The following is a 26,850-nucleotide window of genomic DNA, read 5'->3' as shown; positions in this document are numbered from 1 at the left end:
TGTACATGGTTAAGCCACGGTGGCTCTTTTTTAGGTCTCTTACTGTGTTTTTTAATTTGGGGTATACATTTAAGTTGGGCCTCTAATACGGTGTCCTTGAAAAGTTTCCACACAGCCTGCAGGGATTTTACTGTAGTTACTCTACCTTTTAATTTCTGTTTAACTAACCTCCTAATTTTTGTACAATTCCCCTTTTTGAAATTAAATGCCAGAGTGTTGGACTGCTGCGGTGTTCTTCCCAACACAGGAATATTAAACGTTATTATATTATGGTCACTATTTCCAAGCGGTCCTGTAATAGTTAGTTCTTGGACCAGATCCTGCTTTCCAGTCAGTACTAGACTGAGAATTGACTCTCCCCTTGTGGGTTCTATAGTCTATATACTATCAAAACAAAAAAGCAATCAAGTAGCACTTTAAAGACTAACAAAATAATTTATTAAGTGAACTCTCGTGGGACAGACCCACTGCTTGCCACAATGGATGTAGAAGCTCTATACACTAATACTCTACACAAAGACGGATTACAAGCAATCAGGAATACCATCCCGGATGTCACCACAGCCAATCTGGTGTATGACCTCTGTAACTTTGTTCTCACCCACAATTATTTCCGATTTGGGGACAATTTATACCTCCAGATTAGTGGAACTGCTATGGGCATCCGCACTGGCCCCACAATATGCTAATATATTTATGGATGACTTGGAACAACGATTCCTCAGCTCTCGTCCCCTGTTACCCCTCCTCTACTTAAGATACATTGATGACATCTTTATGATTTGGACCCATGGCATAGAGACTCTAGAAGAATTCCACAGAGACTTTAACAATCTACACCCCACCATCAACTTATGCCTCACTTACTCCACATGAGACGCACATTTCCTGGACATTACAGTACAAATCAAGGATGGCCTGATCAGTACCACAACTCAACCGGAAACCCACTGATCACTATACTTACCTACACCCTTCTAGCTTCCATCCTGCACACACAACTAGATCCATTGTTTACAGTCAAGCCCTTAGGTACAATTGCATTTGCTCTGATCCTACTGACAGAGACCAAAAACTACAAGATCTTTACCAAATAGTCACAAACCCGAATTACCCAACAGGAGAAATAAAAAAACAAATCAACAGGGCCAGACGAATAACCAGAGACCAGTAACTCCAAGATAGGCCCAAAAAAGCCAAGAACAGAACCCCTCTGGTCATCACCTACAGCCCCCAACTCAAACTACTGCAACGAATTATTAAAGACCCACAACCTATCGTTAATCAGGATGCCACACTCCAGAAGGCCCTAGGTGACAGTCCTGTTCTCTACTACAGACAACCTCCCAACCTTATGAGGATTCTCACCAACAGCCACAGTCTACACCGCAGGAACTCCAGTCCTGGGACTTTTCCTTGCAACAAAGCCCGCTGCCAGCTTTGTCCACATATCTTTTCTGGAGATAACATCACTGGACCTAATCAGGTTATTTATAGAATCACTAGCACATTCTCATGTTCCTCAACTAACATCATATATGCCATCATGTGCCAACAATGCCCAGATGCTCTGTATATTGGACAGACTTCAAACTCTCTTAGACAAAGAGTTAATGGGCACAAAACAGACATAAAAACACTCCTGATCCACAAACCTGTTAGCCGGCATTTTAATGGAGTGGGCCATTTTGTTAATGCCTTAAGAGTTTGTGCGTTACTGAAGAGGAATTTTCACAACACTCTTCAAAGAGAGGCTGCTGAACTCTCTTTTATATTCAAATTCAACACATTAACATGTGGTTTGAACCGAGATTGGAATTTTCTGGGTCACTATAGGGGCTCATTTGCATACTTCGCTTAATCTAATTCTTGACTTCCCCACCTCCCCTGCCCCTCTGCTCTCTGATTTGCTCACCTTGTTAATATTTTTCTGATTTGTCAACCTTAATTACTGTTTTTGGTTCTCTGTGCCTTAAATATTGAGTCTGTACTGGTATGGCTATGATCTGAAGAAGTGGGTCTGTCCCACGAAAGCTCACCCAATAAATTATTTTGTTAGTCTTTAAAGTGCTACTTGACTGCTTTTTTGTTTTGTTTGTTACAGGTGTTTCCTGCCATAACCACTTGAATAGAAAGCTTTATCTTATCAGTTGTGTAAATCAAGTCACCTACCACTGATGAGACCATTTTCTTTGTGTCTTTAAGGTATAAAACATGGAGCTATACATATCTCATAAAACTGGAAGGGACTTTGAGAGGTGATCGAGCCAGTCCCTGGCACTCACAGCAGGACCTATCACCATCCCTGACAGTTTTTTTTTCCCCCCCAAATCTAACCTGCCGCAAAACCTTGAAAGGCCTCCTCAAAGACGGAACTCATAACCCTGGGTTTACAAAGGCAAAGCTCTAACCACTGAGATATCCCTCCCCCGAACAAAGTGAGTTTCTGAGAACTACATGTTGGACGTCCCTATTCCAGCATCCTCAGGACCTGATGAATCCTGAACCAGATAATTTGCTGGACCAGGGAAGGTCAATGCCAGCCGTCCTGCTGCCAGCCTCCAGGCTCTCTTCCAGCTGTTGGGCAATCTTCCTGACCCTTGGCCCCCACTCCCAAGCTCTCTTCATGGCTGCTGGCCTGGCAAGTCTCCCAGTTATTAGGACTCTCTGATGCAGGAACATCTGTGGTCCTATCAGATCACAGAAGTTCCTGGACCAGAGAATCCTGGATTAGAGAGATTCAGCCTGTAGCTGGAACATACAAAGCAACTTAGCTACTCCCTAGACTGGTTCAGTAAAGTACAACCTTCCTTTCTGTACTATTTGAAGTCTTACTAATAATCGAAACCCTACCACAACCAAAAGATGTACTGCTTCAATCATACTGGTATAGTTGAAGTGGTATTACCATTTGCTACCATACATGCAGGTGCATCCCTGCATTATCCAATAAGAACAGGACTGTTACCACACAGAAAAGGAAATAAGCCATAGCAAGATACTTAAGGCATCTTTATACCAATATATCTGTGTCTACACCAGGAACTACACCACTATAACTATTTCAGTTAAAAAAAAATCACACCCATACCCAAAATAGTCATACTGGAACAAACACCTTGTAGGTAAGCCCTACGAATGAGCAAGGCATGGAAGAGCATTCTGGGCACTGATGTGTGATACTATGCAAGAGAGATAAGACCATCCTTGGAAGTAGAAACGGGAGTAGTGCATAGAGGAAAGGATTTGGGTTATAATACCTCTGACTACATCGTTGGAGAAATAGAATTGGAGAAGAAGAGAGACAAAAACTGATGGATTCGTCATTTATCATTGACTTCCAATCAAAACTGGATGACTGTCTGGAAAGTATGCTTTAACCAAAACAGAACTTATCGGGACAACTGGGTAAACTGTGCTGCCCTATCATACAGTTAAATTAGATGATCTAATGAGTCCTTTTGGTCTTGACCTGCCATAGACTCACAGAGTTTATCTTTGATATACGGCTGCACTAACAAGCGGCAGTCTGAGCTCTTTTCTTACTCTTCTGCTTTACTTTAATTCTGGGCTTTATTTTAAATCCTTATACAGGAAGAGAAGACTTGACAAAATTTTCCCATCGCTAGCACAGTTGGATTTTGTCCAATATTGCAGAATTAACTTTAAACTTTTATTTAGACTAAAATTAACAGAAAAAGTTTAAGAAACAGTTTGACATTGAAACTGTGGAAGGACACATCTTTGTCTCAGAAGGCTTGCCAGAACTTCTGGTAAGGTTCTACAGACAGGTTTTGACAGAAAAATGCTTTGTCCAAACTACAAAGAAAGCTCTGATTTATTTATACCCCACAGCCAGTGAGGGGAAACCCTACTTTATACATGAAGGGAACATAAAAAATGTTGACAGTTTTTGTTCAAGTCAGGTTTAGCTCTCCTTCACATGGTGGCTGCTTCAGTAACCCAAAGTCCTCTGCAAACTTACTGGGTCACTGGTTCATTACTGACCGCTAGCTGGCATATGTTTGCAGTGTTGTGGTCATGTTGGTCCCAGGATACTAGAGAGACAAGGTGAGTGAGAATTTTTTGTGGACCAACTTCTGTTGATGAAAGTATATAGCATATCTGATGTACGCCGTTGTTGTTTCCAACAAACTGATTCAGCTCTCTCATTTATTGCAAAGGACATCTTTTAATCCTCCGGCCTCACTTGTGAATGCCACAGACACAAATGCAGCACATGTTAAGAAATCAGAGGCACCTCTGCATTTTAGAAGTGTGCTATCCAGTTACATTCTGGTGGTACAATTTAAACAGTCATTCTATCAAAGGGCCTGAAAATGCTTTTTTTTTTTTTTTAAAAAAAAAAAAAAGTCTAGCAGCTTGCAATGTTTGCTGTTACATGTGGAAACTAATCAAACTGCTGAAATCAGGAAGATAAACACACATCAAAGCTCTCTTAGGCATACTATTTTAGCATCATCCTACAGTATTTTAAAGCAAGTCACATGGCCTTTTACATGCCTTGACAGTTTTCCTCCCACTATTTATTAAAGTTGAAGGGCTTTTTGATGGTACTCTTTAAAAATATCTCTCATTCTGCAGGCTCATAGCAGAAACTAAGCAGGGACAGTTAAAGGAAAACTGGGGTACAAAGCTTTCAGAGTTCTAACCTTGAAAACTACATACTGTATAAATGGGGAACTAATCAATGCTTAAAGAAAACTGTTCAGCTTGGATGTGGGCATTCATTTTGTTCCTGCCCACCATCTTGTGGAAGTCAGGCCTGGTATTGTAGCACACTCAAGGAATCACAAAAAGCACCTCTGGACTCTGGGGGCATAAGAGTGTTAAGTGTCTCAAACCAATTTCCTAATATAGGAAGGACTGGGGCTTCCCCGCCTATAGTTTGCAGGAGGCAATAAGGAAAACGTATAGCTAGCAGGATAGAAACAGACACTTTCCATTCAAAATGTGGACGCAGTCATCTGATTATTAAATTCTCTCCCATGTTATTTATATGCCTAGCAACTAAGTCTAGAAATGTAGTTTGATTTTTTTTCTGGCAAACTGGCTATTTAAAGATTTAGCTAAAGTTAAAGAACAGAGTAGCTTCATGATTGTTTTAAAAACAAAAATTGCCTAGTTAAATGTAAATTCTCCCCTCGCTGCTTACAAAAAAGTGATCAAGAGGATCCTGTTTGCTCTTAGTCTCAGTATCAAAACATGCCATGAGGATGATGATCAGCTTGCCAGAGGAATCTGAGTTTGAGACTTAAAGCTGTTTCTTGATCAAAAGGTTCTGACAGTCTTACAGTAAAATACTGTACATGATTCTCTCATACCTATTAGAAAAGCAGGTAGGCTCTTGGTAAAGAGCTGTGGTAAAAGCACTGGTTTGTACGACAGGAACACAGTTATTTCTAATTGCTATATTGTCATTAGAAAAAAGGAACATTATTTCATCAGACAATTTAAAAACAAATAATTGGATTCCACCCTCCTCCCCCCAAAAAAACCTTGGAAAGCAGAAGAGTGGAATTAACAAGGTGACTATGGCCACTTTCATTGCTTCTATTCAAAACCTTTTGGGCAGCACAGAGCTGTCAGAAATTATTAGAACTTTTACTCTGCTGTTACTGCTATAGGAACTCTGAGCGGATATTACAACTTTCTAGAGAACCGCCAAAACATTCAGAACAATATAGAGAAAAACTCTTCCCTTTAATGAGCTAAAGAGTGAAGGGAAAACTGTGTTTCCAAGACACCTCATTGCCAGAGGCTGAGACGAAAGATGAGTCCCAAGTAGGATCAAAGGATATCATCTTGAAGACTTCCAAGGCATTTTATCTCTTCCCACCTGCTGGAGAAGGGAAGAGGGCTGGCATTATCAGCAAGACATTGCTCCTGAACTTTACCAGTAAAGATTTCCTTGCATTTTCTGTATTTATCTGTGGCTAATGTGTCTAGTTCTGTGGATAGTAGGTGTCTGGTAAACATTTAAACCTTGCCTTATCCTACTTTTTCAAATACTCCAGCCTATTTTGTTTCAAATTTTGTGCCGAATTCTAATTATAGATAACCAAAGGAATTTCCCACTGCAATTAAGTCTAGAGCTCTCTCTACAAAGCAAAATTATGTGCTTTAATATTCAAAATAGAGATTACCAAGAAAAGTTCCCCTTAGTCTATGATAAATTCTATTTATCAGAATTGCAGTTGCTCAGAAAGGAGGAACTAGGGAAGCTGTTCTTTTTTACCCATGTAATCAAACTTTCTTTCTTCGACAATGGCGACAGAGCAAAGCAACTCTTGTCCAAAAAATTCGTACTATGTTCTTTTCAATTATACTTACTATACAAATAGTAAAGTACAGTGTTCAATTTATAGGATATCAAGTAAGGGATGGAGACCTTTTCAGGAGGTCTGAGCTCATCCTCCCAAGGAAATCTTTTTGGTAATACCTGAACACTTCTGAAATCTTGAAAGTCTGGTGCCAAGTCAAAAATATCTAATCTTCAGACATGTTTGTGAATCCTCAGGGATGACTGAGGAGCAGCCAGAAGAGATATCTGAACTCCATTTGAGTTCGAAAAATTGCTCATAACATCCTTTAGATTTGGTGGCAAAATTTTAACCAGGGGCTCATGGAAGTTCTCTCCAGATAAACAGTGATAGAGCATTAATTAAATAAGAATTTCCTTATTTAAATTAAAGGTATTTACATCCTTTCCTCCCTCCCACCCCAAATTTGTACACATTAGCACTGAATATATTCCTCCTCCTATATCTGTGAGTTGGCATCAACAGTACATCTATTTCTGTCTTCAGGAGATTACTCTTCAAACTCAGACATGAAAAATTTGTCCCACAGAAACCTATGAAATCAAGCCAAAATAACCCCATCTGACAAGAAGCTTGGATGTAAATATCTACTAATTGTTGATGCTTCTCATCTTAATCAGTTTGTTTAGAGAAAAAATTATGAGAAACAAGAGCATCTTTTAGAGTAACTGTAAATCAGAAGTAGATGGAGTGCTAATGTTACCTCACTGACAGAAAGAAGAAGATAATTTTAACAGAGCTCTGCATTAGCAAACTAAAAATAAAGTAGTTTAAAAATCTTTTCACAATTTAAGAATTCTTTTTCTGCACTGATTCTCTAATGGATTTCATCTTTAACCTCCCATCTTGCTGCTATTAAAAAAACCCTGTGTCTTAGAAAAGTCCCACTGTTCCTTCCTTCCCACTACCCAAACCAACTCTCTTATTTTTGTCCCCTCTTTGGCTGTCTTTAGTACACAGTTAATTTGAGTTATAGACACATGAATTAACTCCTCCAGAATTAGTCTAGCTCTAATCAGAGCAGTGACTTCAAAATAAATGTTCAAGCTTGATGGAGCAAACAGATTAACTGCAGAAAACAGGTGTGATAAAGTTATGCTAACTCAAGCTTTAGCCTTTGCTCTCTAATGAGCCAGCCAACTCAATTTAAAAGCATTGTAACATGTCCTGCACTGTGCGTGGACAGGATTCAAATTAGGGGCAATAATTTGCATTAACATTCCATTGAAGACAAACTCCTAACAATCCTTTTTGCTGTTGTGCGAACATATTATCAAACACCTTCCTTATCCCAGCACTACGTAATCTGAGGAAAAGTCTTTTCTTAAAGAAAAAAAAAATCTAATGTAACTTTCCTCTTGGTGTCACAGTTAGTTTCATCCATCTGTTGAAGTGTAACTCCTTACGGAAAGTACAATCTTCTGTTGCATCTTGTACAGCTCATCACTAACACTTAAATAAATAGAAGTCCTCATGCCCCTACATAACCTTTAGGTGTACATCCTTCCTTCAGTTACTCTGACCACTTTTAAAACCTAGTCTATACCATTAACAGTGGTAGGGGTGGTGGGGCTGAATTGGTAGTAAACTATATATAGCCAGAAGTTCACCTTAAGTGTTTTAAAAGAAGCATTTCTGTGCCTTTTCCAAACTTTTCATCTCAGGAGCAGTGCTCCAAAAAGCAAGCAGGCCATAACTTTTAAAAAGAAAGCATATAGCAAGGCTTCTTGTAAAGTATGGACAGAAAACTAACAGCTTAAAAATAATGTTTTCCCCATTCAAAATGTTGATGGGTTACTCTAAAACAACTAGAAGTTAACAATGTGACCAAAATTTATATCTCAGGAAGACATAGAAGGGACAGAATGTGACCAGCAGGAAGCTGCAAACGGGAGTCCGAGAGGGAGAGATGATGATCTCCCCACCCACACTGAACAAACCCTTCTGCTAATAGGGGAGTTTGAGAGGGAGTTTGTAAGGGGAACTCTGAGGGAGTCCTACTATGGTTAGGAAGACTCACATCACCTGTGCCAGCACTGGTCTTGTCTCCTCCACCTGTGCCTGTAGCCAGACAGACCACACTTTTAAAAGTAGACCTGACCCTGATCATGGAGGCTTCTACTCAGACCTTGGCATGGTTTTGTAGAGATTGTGGCTCACATTTCCCACTTACAGAAATCCAGACTAAGTGAGTATCCCATGTGAATCACAGAGCACGAGAACTGAAAGGGACCTCAAGAGGTCATCAAGTTCAGTCTCCTGACCTCACAGAAAGAAAACAAGAACCATCTATATCATCCCCATTAGACATGTGTTCCTGAGTGTAAAATGTATCAATGTAAAGTGATAAATATGTTTAAAATGGATCCTTTCTTTCTTACAAAACTACCTCTCTGAAAAACTCAATGGTGAACCCAAATGGAACCTAAAAACCCATATTTTGAACTCATATATATATATCCACAAACAGTTTGGTATCAACTTAGTTTTACGTTTTGATAAAAGGAAGGATACAGATAAATGGATACTCACACGATATGAGCAAGATCAAGTGGCTTCTCTGGCTGTTCAGGAAATACAGGGTGAGATGGCTCTCTAGTAGGCACACAACCGAGAGACTTACTAATTGCATGGCTCAGCTTCTTTGCAGGCGATTTCTGTTTTTTTAAAAAAAGTCAAAGAATGAGCAGATCAGTCTGGGCAAGGTAAGAGCTGAGATGTTTAAAAATATCCAACTTCAGAAAATATAGAAAATCTTGGTTTAAATACAGTATCTAGCTGATTTGTACACATCTAGTACAATTTGGACAGCTAAACAGGTTAAGTGGCTGAAGTAATCACCTCATTCCTAATGAGCTAGAATTCTGAAAGACTGTAGATTCATTTATGAGCCTGCTAGATTAATAAATTTCCCAAATGGGAATTCTGATCTTTCTAGCAGGGTCACTTCAAAAGGTCATAGGTCTTTCCTATGGTATTTCAGATATTCAAGTGATTTTTAGAAAGATAATTTTTAAATATAATGCAGCCTGGTGACCATATTTTCCCTATGCTGAACACAGGACATCTGACAAAATTACTCTTGTTCAAGTGAGCTCAACAGCACTCATACAAACATTTAAATTAATATTAAGCTAGGACTGAGACCCTGTTAAAAAATATATCATAGTTGGATTCTTTCTATTTACCTTATCTTGAGGGCTCACATGTGGAGGAGACACAAACCTCTACCTCCTACCCATGGGGAGAGGTGACAAACATGCACGCCTGTATACCTCTCACCCATGGTGTGGGCGGAGGGGTGAGAGGAGGCTGATTGACCAATCCTACAATCCCTGCCAGGTGCTCTCTACTCGCCATGCCTGGCTGGGCCCCTGGGATGGACCTGCCTTTCCTGGTACCTAGCACTGCACCTTCTTGAGACAATGGGTGGGGAAAACAAAGGGTCACACAAACCCCAGTTTCTGCTAGGGTTCACAGCAGAACGGGACTAGCAGCACCCTTTGGCACTGTGCAGGAGGCAAGAGATGAGAGCTGGTTCCAGATGCAGGGGAGAAGAAAGGCAAAGTGATTGCCTGGCCTGTATATATACAGAACTTTCTTCCCTTTGTCTCTCTCCCATGCAGCTGGAAGCAACTTATCCCTTCCTGCCTGCATAGTTTCCAAAGACAATTACACCTCCAGGCTGTTGCTGGCCACTGACATAACCCAGACACTTCCAGTTCCCTGGTTACTGTGCAGGCAGGAAGGCTATGTCTACACTACAGAGATCTTTTGAAAGAAGCCCTTCTGGAAGATCTCTTCCAAAAGAACTTCTTCCAAAAGAGTGTGTCCACACACAAAAAAGCAGATCAAAAGAGTGATCTGCTCTTTCCAAAGAGAGCATCCACACAGCCCCTACTCTTTCGAAAGGATGGGCCAGGGATAGAAAAATCAGGTGCCATGAAGACTGTTCTTTCGAAAGAAGAGCCCTACATGTGTTTTCCTTCAAAAGAAGCTTTTGACAGAAGGCATTCTTCCTATAATGGGAGTGGAAGAGTGCTTTTGAAAGGAGTGCTGCATTCCTTCGATTTACTTTCTAAAGAATGCTTTTTGTGCTTAGACGCGCCACAGGATCTTTTGAAAGAGCTCCCTTCTTTCAAAAAAAATTGTTTGAAAGAACTTGCTAGTGTAGATGCAGTCAAAGTGATTTAAGCCCTAAGGGTGCATGGACATTGAAATCAAGAGAAGAAAGTGGGGATGTCTAGGCCACGCACTCAGAAAACCATTATCCAGCATACACTGTTCAAGCTCTCAGATGGAACACTCAAGGAAAACACAAAAGAGGAAATCCTCGGACAACGTGGAGAAGATCTACTAAGATTGAAGGACAACAACTGGGGCATTCCCAGAGCCAGCTGGAAGTTTTATCCCAAGACAGAACGAAGTGGAGGAGATTTGTAGATGACCTATGCTCCACGCAGAGTACGAGGGTTAAGTAGGAGTAGCGTACTCTGAAGGAGCAGAATTTCATTTGCTTGTGACAAAAAGAAACACTCTCTATGAGGAATAACGACTATGGTATTGACGTCACATCCATCTAGCTATAAAAGTCACATTTCATAAAAAAATGTACTCCTTGGGCTACAAGTATAGTATACTTTCTGACTAGGAAGTTTGTCCTCAGAAAAGTCTTATGGACATTGTGATGAAGGTCTTTATACACAGAAACAAAAAAAAACAAAAAAACAGTCATACTGAGTCACAACAAAGGTTCATCCGGCCCAGCTTATCCTCTCTTCCAGAAGCAGCTGACAGTTGCCCCAGAAGGAATAAAAAATAATAGGGAATTGTCAAGTTACCTGTTACCCATTCCCAGGTTCTAGCACATGGAAACAAAGGACACCATCCCTGCCCATCCTGGCTAAAAGCAATTGATGGACCTATCCTCTAGGAATGTACCTAGTTCTTTTTTGAACCTGGTTAGGGTCTTGGCCTTCACAACATCCACATTACTGGATTTTAAAATGAACATGCAAAACGTTATTGCAACCACTGTTCTAGGTTTGCACCAAATCTTGTGCCAAGTGAGGTGTCTAATGAAAACAGGTGATACACTGAATCTGTTTATGCTGCTTGTATGTTTTTAATCATTTTTATATGTGGAGGTATAAGTACTGACTCTGTGCTTGTACTTGAAATTTCAGCTTCTGGGAGACCACAGGAGGAGGAATGACAACCTACTGTAAAAGAATTCCTAGTCAGGTAGAACAGTACTTCATTCCAGTCCACATCTGAGGAATTTGGACGTGTAGCCCAGGAGACTGGCAATGGTAGATTGCCCAAAAAAGGACATGGACAGGTGACCTACTTATGTGACAGGTTCCATTTTGGTCACGTCTCCCCACAGGGAGGAACAATGGATTCCCCTCTACATGGGCTAGGGTAGAAAGGGCACCCTGAGTTTCCTCTATCTTTTCTCTTCAATCGAGCTCATTACTTCAGAAGCATCTCTGCTATGAGCTAAGCCCAGAATGATTGCTGACCCATCCTAACAAAGGATGTACTCCAGAGACTTTTCAGATAGACTATTCCATCTGCTGCAAGCTTGCATCAAGAACTTTATGATTGCTGCGTGTACTTTGATTGCTTTAACAATTTTACTCTCAACCTATTATTTTATTACTAAACCTTCAGAATTAAGATTATAAAGGATTGGCACAGAGTGCTCTTTTGGGTAAGGTCTAAGGTACTCAGTTGGAATGTGGCTGGTCCTTTGGAACTGGAAGAACCTGTTTGGATTTGGCATGATTGGTTTACAGAACCTTTCACCTGTGTAAGTAAAGATACTGGTTGTGGCACAAGGGAAGCTGGAGTGTCTGAGGGAACTGTTTGTGTGACTTCTTCCTGGGCAATGTTGCAGCAGAAGTGCTCTTTGTAACTGGTTTGATGTGTGGCTGTCTTAAGCTATTTGCCCTGGTTTGTATCTTAGCTGTGCCTGGAAAAACATCCTATATTACAGACCTACCCTCCATGAATTTATCTAGTGCTTTTTTTAACCTGGTTATAGTCTTGGCCTTGAAAACATTCTCTGGCAAAGAACTGCACAGGTTAACTGTGCATCATATGAAAAAAAAATATTTTCTTCATTTTAAAACTACAGTCTATTCATCTCATTTGTTGACTTCTACTTCTGGTGTCAAGTGAAGGAATACAAGTATGAGAAATAAGGGACTTCCTTATTTACTTTCGCCATACTAGGCATGATTTTACAGGACTCTATCATATCCCCGCTTGGGTCTCATTTTTCTTTTCCAAGCTGAGAGGTCCCAGTATTATTATTTAGTCCTCACACAGCAGTGATTACATACCCCTAATAATTTTTGTTGCTCTTTTCTGAATATTTTCCAATTCCAATATATCTATTTTGAGATAGGAGGACTGCATCTGCATGCAGTATTTAAGACTGGCATTTCAGGAATTTATGTAGTGGCAATATGATATTTTCTGTCTTACCTATCCCTTTTTAATTATTACCTAACATTCTGTTTGCTTTTTTTGACTGCATATCCAGTAGATGTTTCCAGATAACTATTCACAATGACTCTTACATTAGTAATAACGGCTAATTCAGTCTTCAAAGTTTTATACGCATAGCTGGGATTATGTTTTCCCATGTTCATTATTTTACACTTGCCAACATTACATTTCATCTGATTTTTTGATGCCCAGTCACCCAATGTGTAAAATCTGTTTTCAGTTCTTTTCAGTCTGCTTGGGACTAAACAATCTTCAAAAATTTTGTATCATCTACAAATTCCACCCCCTCACTTTTCACCCCATTTTCCAGATCATTTATAAATATGTCGAATAGAACGGGTCCGAAAACAGACCCCAGAGGGTAGTAGTAGTAGTAGGCATCCTTCAGTCTGCATAGACTATGGAGCGCGACCTTTAAAGTTTCAATTCAGGACTTCATTTACAGCGTCTATTGTGACTATGAAGACGCACACGAGAGTGATAGTCCTTGCTGCATCTCTTGCAGATGTGGTGGGTGTCTGGCAAGTCCTTAGTGTGCTTTCTGTGTGCTCGCTTCTCCTTTGCTAGCTGTCTGATCTTCATCTCGCCCTTCTGAAGGCCCTTGTGTAACCCCTACCTCCATCTGCTGCGGTCATCTGCTAGTTCTTCCCAGTTGTCCAGCTCGATGTCTACCTCTCTGAGGTCCCTCTTGCAGACATCTTTGTTGCGCAACTGGGGGCGTCCGGGAGGTCTTTTGCCAGAGGCTAGCTCGCCATACAGGATGTCTTTTGGAATCCTTCCATCGTTCATCCTGTGGACGTGGCCAAGCTAGTGGAGTCGACGCTGCCTGAGGAGGGTGTGCATGGTTGGAATTCCGCCGTCCTCGAGCAAGCTGGTGTTGGTCACTCTGTCCTTCCATGATATTCCAAGGATGCGCCTGAGGCAGCGCCAGTGGAAGACGTTCAGCCTCTTTTCCTGGCGGGCATACAGGGTCCAAGTCTCGCTGCCATAAAGGAGGGTGCTGAGGATGCAGGCTCTGTAGACTTGCATTTTGGTGTGAGTGTACAGCTTGTTGTTATTCCACACTCTCTTGCTGAGTGTGGACAGAGTTGTGGCCGTTTTTCCGATCCTCCTATTTAGCTCAGTGTCCAACGACAGGGTGTCAGTGATGGTGGACCCGAGGTAAATGAACTCGTGGACAACCTCTAACATATACTTGTCAATGCTGACTGATGGGGATTCAGCAACATCCTGACCGAGTACGTTTGTCTTCTTTAGGCTGATGGTAAGCCCAAAGTCCTTGCACACTTTTTAGACCTGATCCAGCAGTTTTTGAAGCTGGTCTTCTGTGAGAGACACTACAGCAGCATCGTCTGTGAACAGCATGTCTCTGATGAGGACTTCTCGCACCTTAGACTTAGCTTTCAGCCTTGCAAGGTTAAAGAGTTTCCCATCAGATCTTGTGTGCAGCAAGATGCCCTCTGTTGAAGATCCAAAGGCATGCTTCAGAAGGAGTGCGAAGAAGATCCCGAACAATGTCAGAGCAAGCACGCATCCTTGTTTGAGGCCGTTCCTGATTCTGAAAGCATCCGATAAAGCGCCGTCATATTGGATGGTTCCTCTCATGTCTTTGTGGAACAACTGGATCATCTTGAGTAACCGTGGAGGACAGCCTATCTTGTGGAGCAGTTTGAACAGACCATCCCTGCTGACCAAGTCAAAGGCCTTGGTCAGGTCGATGAAGGCTATGTAGAGTGGCTTCCTCTGCTCTCTGCACCTCTCCTGCAGCTGCTTTAGAGAGAAGGCCATGTCAAAGGTAGACCTCTCTGCGCGGAATCTGCACTGCGATTAAGAACATAAGAACATAAGAATGGCCATACTGGGTCAGACCAAAGGTCCATCAAGCCCAGCATCCCATCTGCCGACGGTGGCCAATACCAGGTGCCCCAGAGAAGGAGAACAGAAGACAAGTGATTTATCTCCTGCCATCCATCTCCTGCCCTTGTTATGAAGGCTAGGGCACCATACTTTATCCCTGGCTAATAGCCATTTATGGACCTGACCTGCAAAAATTTATCAAGCTCTTTTTTAAACCCTAATAGAGTCCTGGCCTTCACAGCCTCCTCGGGCAAGGAGTTCCACAGGTTGACTGTGCGCTGTGTGAAGAAAAATTTCCTTTTATTAGTTTTGAACCTACTACCCATCAATTTCATTTGGTGTCCCCTAGTTCTTGTATTATGGGAAAAGGTAAATAATTTTTCTATATTCACTTTCTCCACACCATTTATGATTTTATATACCTCTATCATATCGCCCCTCAATCGCCTCTTTTCCAAACTGAAAAGTCCCAGTCTCTCTAGCCTCTCCCCATATGGGACCCTTTCCAAGCCCCTAATCATCTTAGTCGCCCTTTTCTGAACCTTTTCTAATGCCAATATATCTTTTTTGAGGTGAGGAGACCACATCTGCACGCAGTACTCGAGATGTGGGCGTACCATAGTTTTATATAGGGGAAGTATGATATCTTTTGTCTTATTATCGATCCCTTTTTTAATAATTCCTAACATCCTATTTGCCTTACTAACTGCCGCTGCACACTGCGTGGATGTCTTCAGAGAACTATCCACTATAACTCCAAGATCCCTTTCCTGATCTGTCGTAGCTAAATTTGACCCCATCATGTAGTACGTGTAATTTGGGTTATTTTTTCCAACATGCATTACCTTACACTTACCCACATTAAATTTCATTTGCCATTTTGCTGCCCAATCACTCAGTTTGCTGAGATCTTTTTGTAGTTCTTCACAATCCCTTTTGGTTTTGACTGTCCTGAACAACTTGGTGTCATCTGTAAACTTTGCCACCTCACTGCTTACCTCATTTTCTAGATCATTGATGAACAAGTTGAACAGGATCGGTCCCAGGACTGAGCCCTGGGGAACACCACTAGTTACCCGCCTCCATTGTGAAAATTTACCATTTATTCCCACCCTTTGTTTTCTGTCTTTTAACCAATTCCCGATCCATGAAAGGACCTTTCCTCCTATCCCATGACCACCTAATTTACATAAAAGCCTTTGGTGTGGGACCGTGTCAAAGGCTTTCTGGAAATCTAGGTATATTATGTCCACTGGGTGCCCCTTGTCCGCATGTTTATTAACCCCTTCAAAGAATTCTAATAGATTAGACAGACACGACTTCCCTCTGCAGAAACCATGCTGACTTTTGCCCAACAATTCGTGCTCTTCTATGTGCCTTGCAATTTTACTCTTTACTAGTGTTTCTACTAATTTACCTGGTACTGATGTTAAACTTATCGGTCTATAATTGCCAGGATCTCCTCTAGAGCCTTTTTTAAATATTGGTGTTATATTGGCCGTCTTCCAGTCATTTGGTACCAAAGTGGATTTAAAGGATAGGTTACAAACCACTGTTAATAACTCCGCAATTTCACATTTGAGTTCTTTCAGAACCCTTGGGTGAATGCCATCTGGTCCTGGAGACTTGTTACTATTCAGCTTATCAATTAATTCCAAAACCTCCTCTAATGTCACTTCAATCTGAGTGAGTTCCTCAGATTTGTCGCCTAAAAAGGCTGGCTCAGATTTAGGAACCTCTGTAACATCTTCAGCCGTGAAGACTGAAGCAAAGAAATCATTTAATCGCTCCGCAATGGCACTGTCTTCCTTGATCGCTCCTTTTATATCTTTATCATCCAAGGGCCCCACTGCTTTTTTAGCAGGCTTCCTGCTTCTAATGTATTTAAAAAACATTTTACTATTGTTTTTTGAATTTTTGGCTAGCTGTTCCTCAAACTCTTTTTTGGCTTTTCTTACTACATTATGACAGTTAATTTGGGAGTGTTTATGTTCCTTTCTATTTTCCTCACTAGGATTTGACTTCCACTTTTTAAAAGCTGCCCTTTTCTCTCTCACTGCCTTTTTAACATGGCTGTTTAGCCATGGTGGTTCTTTGTTAGGTCTCTTACTGTGTTTTTTTATTTGGGGTATACATTTAAGTTGGGCCTCTAGTATGGTGTCTTTAAACAGTTTCCATGCAGCTTCCAGGGATTTTAGTTTAATTACTCTACCTTTTAGTTTCTGTTTAACTAGCTTCCTCATTTTAGTGTAATTCCCCTTTTTGAAATTAAATGCCAGAGTGTTTGACCGCTGCGGTGTTCTTCCCAACACAGGAATATTAAAAGTTATTATATTGTGGTCACTATTTCCAAGCGGTCCAGTAACAGTTACCTCTTGGACCAGATCCTGCGTTCCAGTCAAGACTAGATCGAGAATCGACTCTCCCCTTGTGGGTTCCTGTACTAGCTGCTCCAAGAAGCAGTCATTTAAGGCATCAAGAAATTTAATCTCTGAATCCCGTCCTGAGGTGACATGCACCCAATCAATATGGGGATAATTGAAATCTCCTATTATTACTGTGTTTTTTATTTTGATAGCCTCTCTAATCTCCCTTAACATTTCAGCATCACTATCACTGTCCTGGTTAGGTGGTCGGTAATATATTCCTAATGCCATATTCATATTAGAGGAATGAATTGTTATCCATAATGATTCTATGGAACATTTTGATTCCTTTAGGATTTTTACTTCATTTGATTCTATATTATCCTTCACATATAGTACCACTCCGCCACCCGCACGACCTGTTCTGTCTTTCCGATATAATTTATATCCCGGTATGATAGTGTCCCACTGATTGTCCTCATTCCACCATGTTTCTGAGATGCCTACTATGTCAACTTCCTCCTTTGATATGAGGTACTCCAGTTCACCCATCTTATTAGACAGACTCCTAGCATTAGTGTAAAAGCATGTTAGAAAACTACCACTATTTATATGTCCACCTTTCACAGACGTGGTGGATTTTTTTATGCACGATTGTTTCACATCTGATCTTGCCCATATATTATTTCCCACGTTCCCTATCTGACTAACTTCTAGGGAATCCCTGTCTATGGAGCCTCGTGTAAGAGAAGTCTCCGTCCGATCCAGGTGCTCCCCCGCACCAATCGGCTTTCCCCCACCTCTTAGTTTAAAAACTGCTCTATGTCCTTTTTAATGTTTAATGCCAGCAGTCTGGATCCACCTTGATTCGGGGTACACCCTCTCAGCAATCTTCTGGAGTCTGCCAAGGACGACGTGGGCAAACAGTTTACCACTGATGCTTAGGAGGGAGATTCCACAGTAGTTGTTGCAGTCGCTTCTGTCTCCTTTGTTCTTATGCAACGTTACAATGTTAGCGTCGCGCATATCCTGTGGAACCTCACCCTCTTTCCAGCACAGGCACAGTAGCTCATGTAGGGGTTCCAGGAGTGTGTCCGCGGCACATTTGATTACCTCTGGTGGTATACCATCCTGACCGGGGCCTTTCCTGCTGCAATGCTGTTGATGGCTGTTTTCAGTTCGTCCACAGTCGGTTCTTGATCCAGTTCGTCCATTACTGGTAGGAGCTCGACAGCATCGAGGGCTGCATCAACCACAACGTTCTCACGTGAGTACAGCTCGGAGTACTGCTCAACCCAGCGCTCCATCTGTTTGGATTTGTCAGCGATGACTTCACCAGATTTGGATTTCAGAGGTGCCATCTTGTTCTGGGTGGGTCCTAATGCCTTCCTCATACCCTCGTACATTCCTCTGAGATTACCAAAGTCGGCACAGGTCTGGTGCTGCTGCATAGCTGGAGCCAGTGGTTGTCGGCACAGTGCCTGGCTGTCTGCTGTACTGTTCTTCTGGCCTCTCTAAGTGCTTGCTGGGTACTCTGGCTTGGTGAGCATTTGTACTCCAGGAGTGCAGCGCTCTTCTTTTCAATGACTGGAATCATCTCATCGGAGTTAGCTTCAAACCAGTCGTTCATGTTTCTAGCTCTTCTTCGAAACGCCGACAAGGCCGTGTTGTAAACTGTATCCCTCAGATGTTGCCATTTGGATGTCGCATCGGCGTCCCCAGGGCCGCTGCGCAGATTTTCCTCGAGGGTCTCTCTGAACTTTTCAGCTTTCTCCGAGTTTGCCGTCTTTCTGGCGTCAATGCGGGGCCTTCCAGCAGGTTTAGAGAGGTACAGCTTCTTGGGTCTCAGCTTGAACTTGGAGCAAACTAGCAAGTGATCTGTATCACAGTCAGCACTATGGTAGCTGCGTGTCAGAAGGACGTTTTTGAGGTTATTACGCCTAGTGATGACCACATCTAGTTGATGCCAGTGCTTCGAGCGTGGGTGTCTCCACGACACTCTGCTGCGGCTTCGTTTGGAAGAAGGTGTTTGTGATGCAGAGATTGTGGTACATGCACAGTTCAAGGAGACGCTGTCCATTGTCATTCATTTTTCCCACACCGAAGTATCCTAAGCAGGAAGGCCATGAGGCCCAATCAGCTCCAACTCTTGCATTGAAGTCACCCAATATGTACAGTTGTTCACGAGCAGGTATTTGCGCTACAGCAGCACTAAGCACGTCATAGAACTTGTCTTTTACTTCTGGTGTGGCGTACAGGGTTGGAGCATAAGCACTGATCAGGTGGACGGGACTGGCGCAAGTTTGAAGCGTGATCCAAAGAAATCTTTCTGATCCGCCCATGACTAATTCCACCATTTGTAGAAGGGTGTTTCTGACAGCAAAGCCAACACCATGCTCTCTGGGTTCTTCTTGGGCTTTACCCTGCCAGAAAAAGGTGTAGTCCTTTTCCTTTAGAGATCCCGAATCTGCGAGTCGCGTCTCTTGCAGCGCAGCGATATCAACTCGGAGCCTCTTCAGTTCCTTGTTGATGACAGCGGTCTTTCGGGTGTCACTGATGGCCTGAAGATCTCCAGTCAAGAGTCAATTCTCGATCTAGTCTTGACTGGAATGCAGGATCTGGTCCAAGAGGTAACTGTTACTGGACCGCTTGGAAATAGTGACCACAATATAATAACTTTTAATATTCCTGTGTTGGGAAGAACACCGCAGCGGTCAAACACTCTGGCATTTAATTTCAAAAAGGGGAATTACACTAAAATGAGGAAGCTAGTTAAACAGAAACTAAAAGATAGAGTAATTAAACTAAAATCCCTGGAAGCTGCATGGAAACTGTTTAAAGACACCATACTAGAGGCCCAACTTAAATGTATACCCCAAATAAAAAAACACAGTAAGAGACCTAACAAAGAACCACCATGGCTAAACAGCCCTGTTAAAAAGGCAGACAGAGAGAAAAGGGCAGCTTTTAAAAAGTGGAAGTCAAATCCTAGTGAGGAAAATAGAAAGGAACATAAACACTCCCAAATTAACTCTCATAATGTAGTAAGAAAAGCCAAAAAAGATTTTGAGGAACAGCTAGCCAAAAATTCAAAAAACGATAGTAAAATGTTTTTTAAATACATTAGAAGCAGGAAGCCCGCTAAAAAAGCAGTGGGGCCCTTGGACGACAAAGATATAAAAGGAGCGATCAAGGAAGACAGTGCCATTGCGGAGCGATTAAATGATTTCTTTGCTTCAGTCTTCACGGCTGAGGATGTTACAGAGGTTCCTAAATTTGAGCCAGCCTTTTTAGGTGACAAATCTGAGGAACTCACTCAGATTGAAGAAGTGACATTAGAGGAGGTTTTGGAGTTAATTGATAAGCTGAATAGTAACAAGTCTCCAGGACCAGACGGCATTCACCCAAGGGTTCTGAAAGAACTCAAATGTGAAATTGCAGAGTTATTAACAGTGGTTTGTAACCTATCCTTTAAATCCACTTTGGTACCGAATGACTGGAAGACGGCCAATATTACGCCAATATTTAAAAAAGGCTCTAGAGGAGACCCTGGCAATTATAGACCGATAAGTTTAACATCAGTACCAGGCAAATTAGTAGAAACACTAGTAAAGAATAAAATTGCACGGCACGTAGAAGAGCACGAATTGTTGGGCAAAAGTCAGCATGGTTTCTGCAGAGGGAAGTCGTGTCTAACTAATCTATTAGAATTCTTTGAAGGGGTTAATAAACATGCGGACAAGGGGCACCCAGTGGACATAATATACCTAGATTTCCAGAAAGCCTTTGACATGGTCCCACACCAAAGGCTTTTATGTAAATTAGGTGGTCATGGGATAGGAGGAAAGGTCCTTTCATGGATCGGGAATTGGTTAAAAGACAGAAAACAAAGGGTGGGAATAAATGGTAAATTTTCACAATGGAGGAGGGTAACTAGTGGTGTTCCCCAGGGGTCAGTCCTGGGACCGATCCTGTTCAATTTGTTCATCAATGATCTAGAAAATGAGGTAAGCAGTGAGGTGGCCAAGTTTGCAGATGACACCAAGTTGTTCAGGACAGTCAAAACCAAAAAGGATTGTGAAGAACTACAAAAAGATCTCAGCAAACTGAGTGATTGGGCAGCAAAATGGCAAATGAAATTTAATCTGGGTAAGTGTAAGGTAATGCATGTTGGAAAAAATAACCCAAATTACACGTACTACATGATGGGGTCAAATTTAGCTATGACAGATCAGGAAAGGGATCTTGGAGTTATAGTGGATAGTTCTCTGAAGACATCCACGCAGTGTGCAGCGGCAGTTAGTAAGGCAAATAGGATGTTAGGAATTATTAAAAAAGGGATCGATAATAAGACAAAAGATATCATACTTCCCCTATATAAAACTATGGTACGCCCACATCTTGAGTACTGCGTGCAGATGTGGTCTCCTCACCTCAAAAAAGATATATTGGCATTAGAAAAGGTTCAGAAAAGGGCAACTAAGATGATTAGGGGCTTGGAACAGGTCCCATATGGGGAAAGGCTAGAGAGACTGGGACTTTTCAGTTTGGAAAAGAGGCGATTGAGGGGCGATATGATAGAGGTATATAAAATCATGAATGGTGTGGAGAAAGTGAATATAGAAAAATTATTTACCTTTTCCCATAATACAAGAACTAGGGGACACCAAATGAAATTGATGGGTAGTAGGTTCAAAACTAATAAAAGGAAATTTTTCTTCACACAGCGCACAGTCAACCTGTGGAACTCCTTGCCCGAGGAGGCTGTGAAGGCCAGGACTCTATTAGGGTTTAAAAAAGAGCTTGATAAATTTTTGCAGGTTAGGTCCATAAATGGCTATTAGCCAGGGATAAAGTATGGTGCCCCTAGCCTTCAGAATAAGGGCAAGAGATGGATGGCAGGAGATAAATCACTTGATCTTTGTCTTCTGTTCTCCTTCTCTGGGGCACCTGGCATTGGCCACCGTCGGCAGATGGGATGCTGGGCTGGATGGACCTTTGGTCTGACCCAGTATGGCCATTCTTATGTTCTTATGTTCTTAGTCAAGCCGGTCAGCCTGGTCCGTACATTCCAGCAAGCAAGCTTAAATTGTTGATGTTTCTCATTTCTTGTTGATTTTCTTATTGGTTTGCCTGGTGCCCAAATTTCAGTCACTTGTCAGGTTCTGGAACCTTAAGCCTCACGCATCCAGCAAGGCAGGTGAACTGTGGCGGGACAGTACCCTATTGGCTGGGGGCTGCCCAGCTTGAGGCCGGCGGTGACTGTCCAGTGAGATGCGAGGATCTCTCCCACCGTTGAAGGCAACCCCTGGCGCTTGTTCTCTACGCCAATCAAGCAAGAGCTTATAACCGGTATCTGTTGCCTCCCGTGTTGATGCAACGCTGTTCAGCGATGCCGGAGTACCTCTCCGGGCGCAAGCGTGGGCACTTATTTTGGAGACTCTGGGCTGCCCAGACACCAGTGTCCCCCTCTCGGCTTTACTGATATAGTCCAAAGGAGAGGATAACCTCCATGTCTGGTACCAGCTCAGCTGCAGGAGTTGCCGGGACAGTGCCAGAAGTTGACACCGAACCGCCTTCGGACTCCACTCCGGATTTTCTGTCAGGGTTTACTCCCTTAGCCTCTCTCTTTCCCAGGATAATCCACAAGGCAGTGGGGTGTGGAGAATGTGGTTAAAGATCCCACTACTTCATACCTCTGTCACCACAGCTCCCTGCAGAGCAATGACCTCATATCCCGAGGACCCTCCTCCCCACCTTTCACTGCCCCTGCCCCCAGCTATCATCACCATAGGACCCTCCGCAACCCACTACCCGCATCTGCTCCCATGTCCGCCCTCCTCACTGCACTAGCCCCTCTCCCCTCAGCTGCTCTCAGTGCCCCCAGGTCCACCTTTCCCCATCGCTCTTCAGGCTCTTCTCTTCCGAGACTCCTTTTCCTGGTAGTGCTGCCTTGCAGGGCACAGGTGGAACACCATACCCAAGCTCCTCTAGGACACTTTGCCCAGAGGCAAACTCCCTTCCCTGTTCGCTGCTGCCCCCTGTTCGCTGTTCACCCCTTGTTTGCTGGGAGCTCCCTTCTTACAGAGAGAGCTGCTAGCTGGTCAGGCCTGACTCAAAGCCTTGCCTCCCGTCACCACTATTTACCTCTGTTCATTCTGAAAACTGACCTTTTTCCCCTACCCTTTGTTTCCTATCTTTTAAGCAGTTACCAATCCATGAGAGGACCTTCTCTCTTATACCACAACAGCTGACTTTGCTTAAGTGCCTTCAGTAAGGCTCTCTGAAAATCTAAGTACACTGGGTCTCCACTGTCCACGTTTGCTGACCCGCTCAATGAATTTTAGTAGATTGGTGTGCAGAGGTAGAAAAGGTACCCAAAAATTTAGCTGAGTAAAAGTGCAGCTGCTTTCACGTCTGGATACTTGAGAACAATCTAGATGTGACGTGTGTGTTGAGGAGAAAGATGATAGACGATTACGAGCATTGTTGTCTTGCAAAAGAGCAAATGGAAACTGTAGAAAAAATGAGTTTGTGAGGAAGTTGGCATGAAACGCAGCTAAGCCAAACGCTTCCAAGCGTGTTTGTTGATGAAGATGGCAGAAGAATGACAAACAGATGTGAAATGGAAAAGATTTGCTGGTGCTTTTATAACAGCAAACTATTTTCATCAGCAACAGCAGTGGAGTTATTACATTTGGGTTCTGTCACACACAAGCCTGATACGCTCCATGAAAAAGTGGCAGTGGCCCGTCAGAAGTTCAAGTTAGGAAGAGCAGCTGGTTTAGACCAAGTAAACATGGAAGAATGTTGCATGGGAGGTGACACGCTTATAAAAGCATTTAGTGAGAGATTCTCAAGCTATGTCAAAGAGGGGAAAATTCTGAAAGATTGGAAGATTGAAACTAACAAAAAAGCAATTGAGAAGACATTCACAACCATCTGACTGCTTTCTCATCGTCATAAGGTCTTTATGAGAAAGATCTATGTCCATATTGAGGGTATCCTCGAGGAAAATATGAAAAAGGAACAGAGAGGTTTTCACAGGGGATTCTCTACAGTGAACCAACTGAAAAAAAAATTTCTGATTGATGGCAAGGTTCTTCAGATGCTCCTCTTCATAGATAACATCATTCTAATTGCATCAAAAAGCAGAACATTGCAAATTTTTCTCAATGACATTGGAAAGAATGTGAAGGAGATTGGCCTGACCATCCACAATGGAAAAAACTACATGGATGAAAAATGCATGTTGTTCGGAGTATGTCATGCAGCTGGACGGACAGCCTGTAGAGCTGGTGGATCAAAATGTATATCTTGGACAGGCACTGCAGATGGACAATGAGCTGGGCCAGGAGTTGTGCTGGAGGAGGAAGTCAGGTTAGATCGCCTTTGCGATCTGCACAGTGTGTTTGCCAATTCCAAACTTTCTGCCACAGCAAAAGTCTCTCTCTAACACCAGAACTCTTCCAGTAATACTGTACAGCTGCAAATCATAGAATATGACACCTGCAGAAGGGTCAAAGCTCCAAACCATCCAAAAAGAAATGTAAAGGTGCATGGCAAGTGTAAATAGATTACAGCATGTTACTACTGAAGGTGGGTGCGTAACTGGCTGGCTAATCGCACCCAGAGAGTAGTTGTTAATGGTGCTCAATCCAGCTGGAAAAGCATAACAAGTGGGGTTCCGCAGGGGTCTGTTTTGGGACCAGTTCTGTTCAATATCTTCATTAATGATTTGGATATTGGCATAGAAAGTACGCTTATTAAGTTTGCAGATGATACCAAGCTGGGAGGGGTTCCAACTACCTTGGAGGATAGGGTCATAATTCAGAATGATCTAGATGAATTAGAGAAATGGTCTGAAGTAAACAGAATGAAGTTTAATAAAGATAAATGTAAGGTGCTGCACTTAGGAAGGAATAATCTGTTTCACACATACAGAATGGGAAAAGACTGTCTAGGAAGGAGTACAGCAGAAAGGGATCTAGGGGTTCTAGTAGATCACAAGTTAAATATGAGTCAACAGTGTGATGCTGTTGCAAAAAAAGCAAACATGATTCTGGGATGCATTAGCAGGTGTGTTGTGAACAAGACACGAGAAATCATTCTACCGCTCTACTCTGCGCTGGTTAGACCTCAGCTGGAATATTGTGTCCAGTTCTGGGCACCCCAATTCAAGAAAGATGTGGAGAAATTAGAGAAGGTCCAGAGAAGAGCAACTAGAATGATAAAAGGTCTGGAAAACGTGACTTATGAAGAAAGGCTGAAAGAATTGGGCTTGTTTAGCTTGGAAAAAAGAAGATTGAGGGGGGACATGATAGCGGTTTTCAGATATCTTAAAGGGTGTCATAAGGAGGAGGGAGAAAACTTGTTCTTCTTGGCCTCTGAGGAGAGAACAAGAGGCAATAGACTTAAACTAGGTCCATAGTTTAGGTCCATAAATGGCTATTAGCCAGGGATAAAGTATGGTGCCCTAGCCTTCAGAACAAGGGCAGGAGATGGATGGCAGGAGATAAATCACTTGATCATTGTCTTTTGTTCTCCTTCTCTGGGGCACCTGGCATTGGCCACCGTCGGCAGATGGGATGCTGGGCTCGATGGACCTTTGGTCTGACCCAGTATGGCCATTCTTATGTTCTTATGTAAACTGCAGCAAGGGAAGTTTAGGTTGGACATTAGGAAAAAGTTCTTAACTGTCAGGGTGGTCAAGTACTGGAATAAGTTGCCAAGGGAGGTTGTGGAATCTCCCTCGCTGGAGATTTCTAAGAACAGATTAGATAGATGTCTATCAGGGATGGTGTAGATAGTGGTCGGTCCTGCCGCCGGGGCAGGGGACTGGACTCGATGGCCTCTCGAGGCCCCTTCCGGTCCTAGTGTTCTATGATTCTATGATTTGGGAGCAAGAAGTGGTGTCAATGGTATTATCCAAGTTATGTATGACCAGAAAAGGAGATGGGCTGGTCCTGTTGCAAGATTGAGACACAACAGATGGACAGGACCTATATTCCGTTGGTATCCACAAGACGTGAATAGAGCAAGACCTGTAGCACACTTGGTGGATCTTTTATGTCGGATTCATAGAAGGATGTGGACAAGAGTCACACAAAATAGGATGGTGCGGAAAAGTTGTGGTCTGCATGAGTGGCAAGACTATCTGCATCAATTAAATGACGGATCGTTCCACGTATTCCAAGTAAGTATTTAAGATGTGCCTCTATTACGGTATCTTGAAAAAGTTTTCACGGAGTATACATGGAATTTCACTTTTGGCACCATACCTTTTAACTTCTGCTTAATTAACTTTCTCAGTTTTGTATAGTTCCCCTGTAATGAGGCTGAAATGATCTCATTCCTTGGATGACCAGCAGGAGGTGCTGTGGCAGTGAGATGATCCTAATTATACTCCCTTTCTGAAATTAACTGCTTCAGTATTGAGCTGCTATGGTGTTTTCCCCCATCACAGGGATGGTTACATGTAATTATATTATGATCACTATTACCAAGTGATCTACCTATATACAGCTCTTGGACCAAATCCTGTGCTCCACTTAGGACTAAATTAAAAATTGCCTCTCCTCCTGTAAGCTCCAGGTTTTGCTGCTTCAAGAAGCAACCCTTTAAGGTATCAAGAAACTCTGCATCCCATTCTGCTGTGGCATGGATGCAGTTGATACAGGATAGTTGAAGTCCCTCCCCGCCCCGCCGTTTTACTGAGTTTTGTTGTTTTAAAAACCTCTCCCTAAGGTGGCCTTCCAATATGC

General features: G+C 42.5%; 1 protein-coding gene across 9 annotated transcripts in view; it reads right to left on the bottom strand.

Moving 5' to 3' along the window:
- Window positions 1-26,850, bottom strand: part of DTNB (dystrobrevin beta) — a 361,871-nt gene that overhangs the window by 212,486 nt on the left and 122,535 nt on the right. For 8 of the 9 annotated variants that reach the window (XM_074991528.1, XM_074991530.1, XM_074991531.1 and 5 more), the window contains one exon: window positions 8,877-9,001. In XM_074991528.1, the coding sequence (XP_074847629.1) occupies window positions 8,877-9,001 (125 nt within the window). Of the gene's footprint in view, window positions 1-5,586; window positions 5,864-8,876; window positions 9,002-26,850 lie in introns of those variants that run through there. The other variant, XM_074991536.1, reaches the window with a different exon arrangement.

Source organism: Carettochelys insculpta, chromosome 3 (genome assembly GCF_033958435.1).
Source record: "Carettochelys insculpta isolate YL-2023 chromosome 3, ASM3395843v1, whole genome shotgun sequence".
Lineage (NCBI taxonomy): Eukaryota > Metazoa > Chordata > Testudines > Carettochelyidae > Carettochelys > Carettochelys insculpta.
This window is presented reverse-complemented; position numbering and strand designations above follow the sequence as displayed.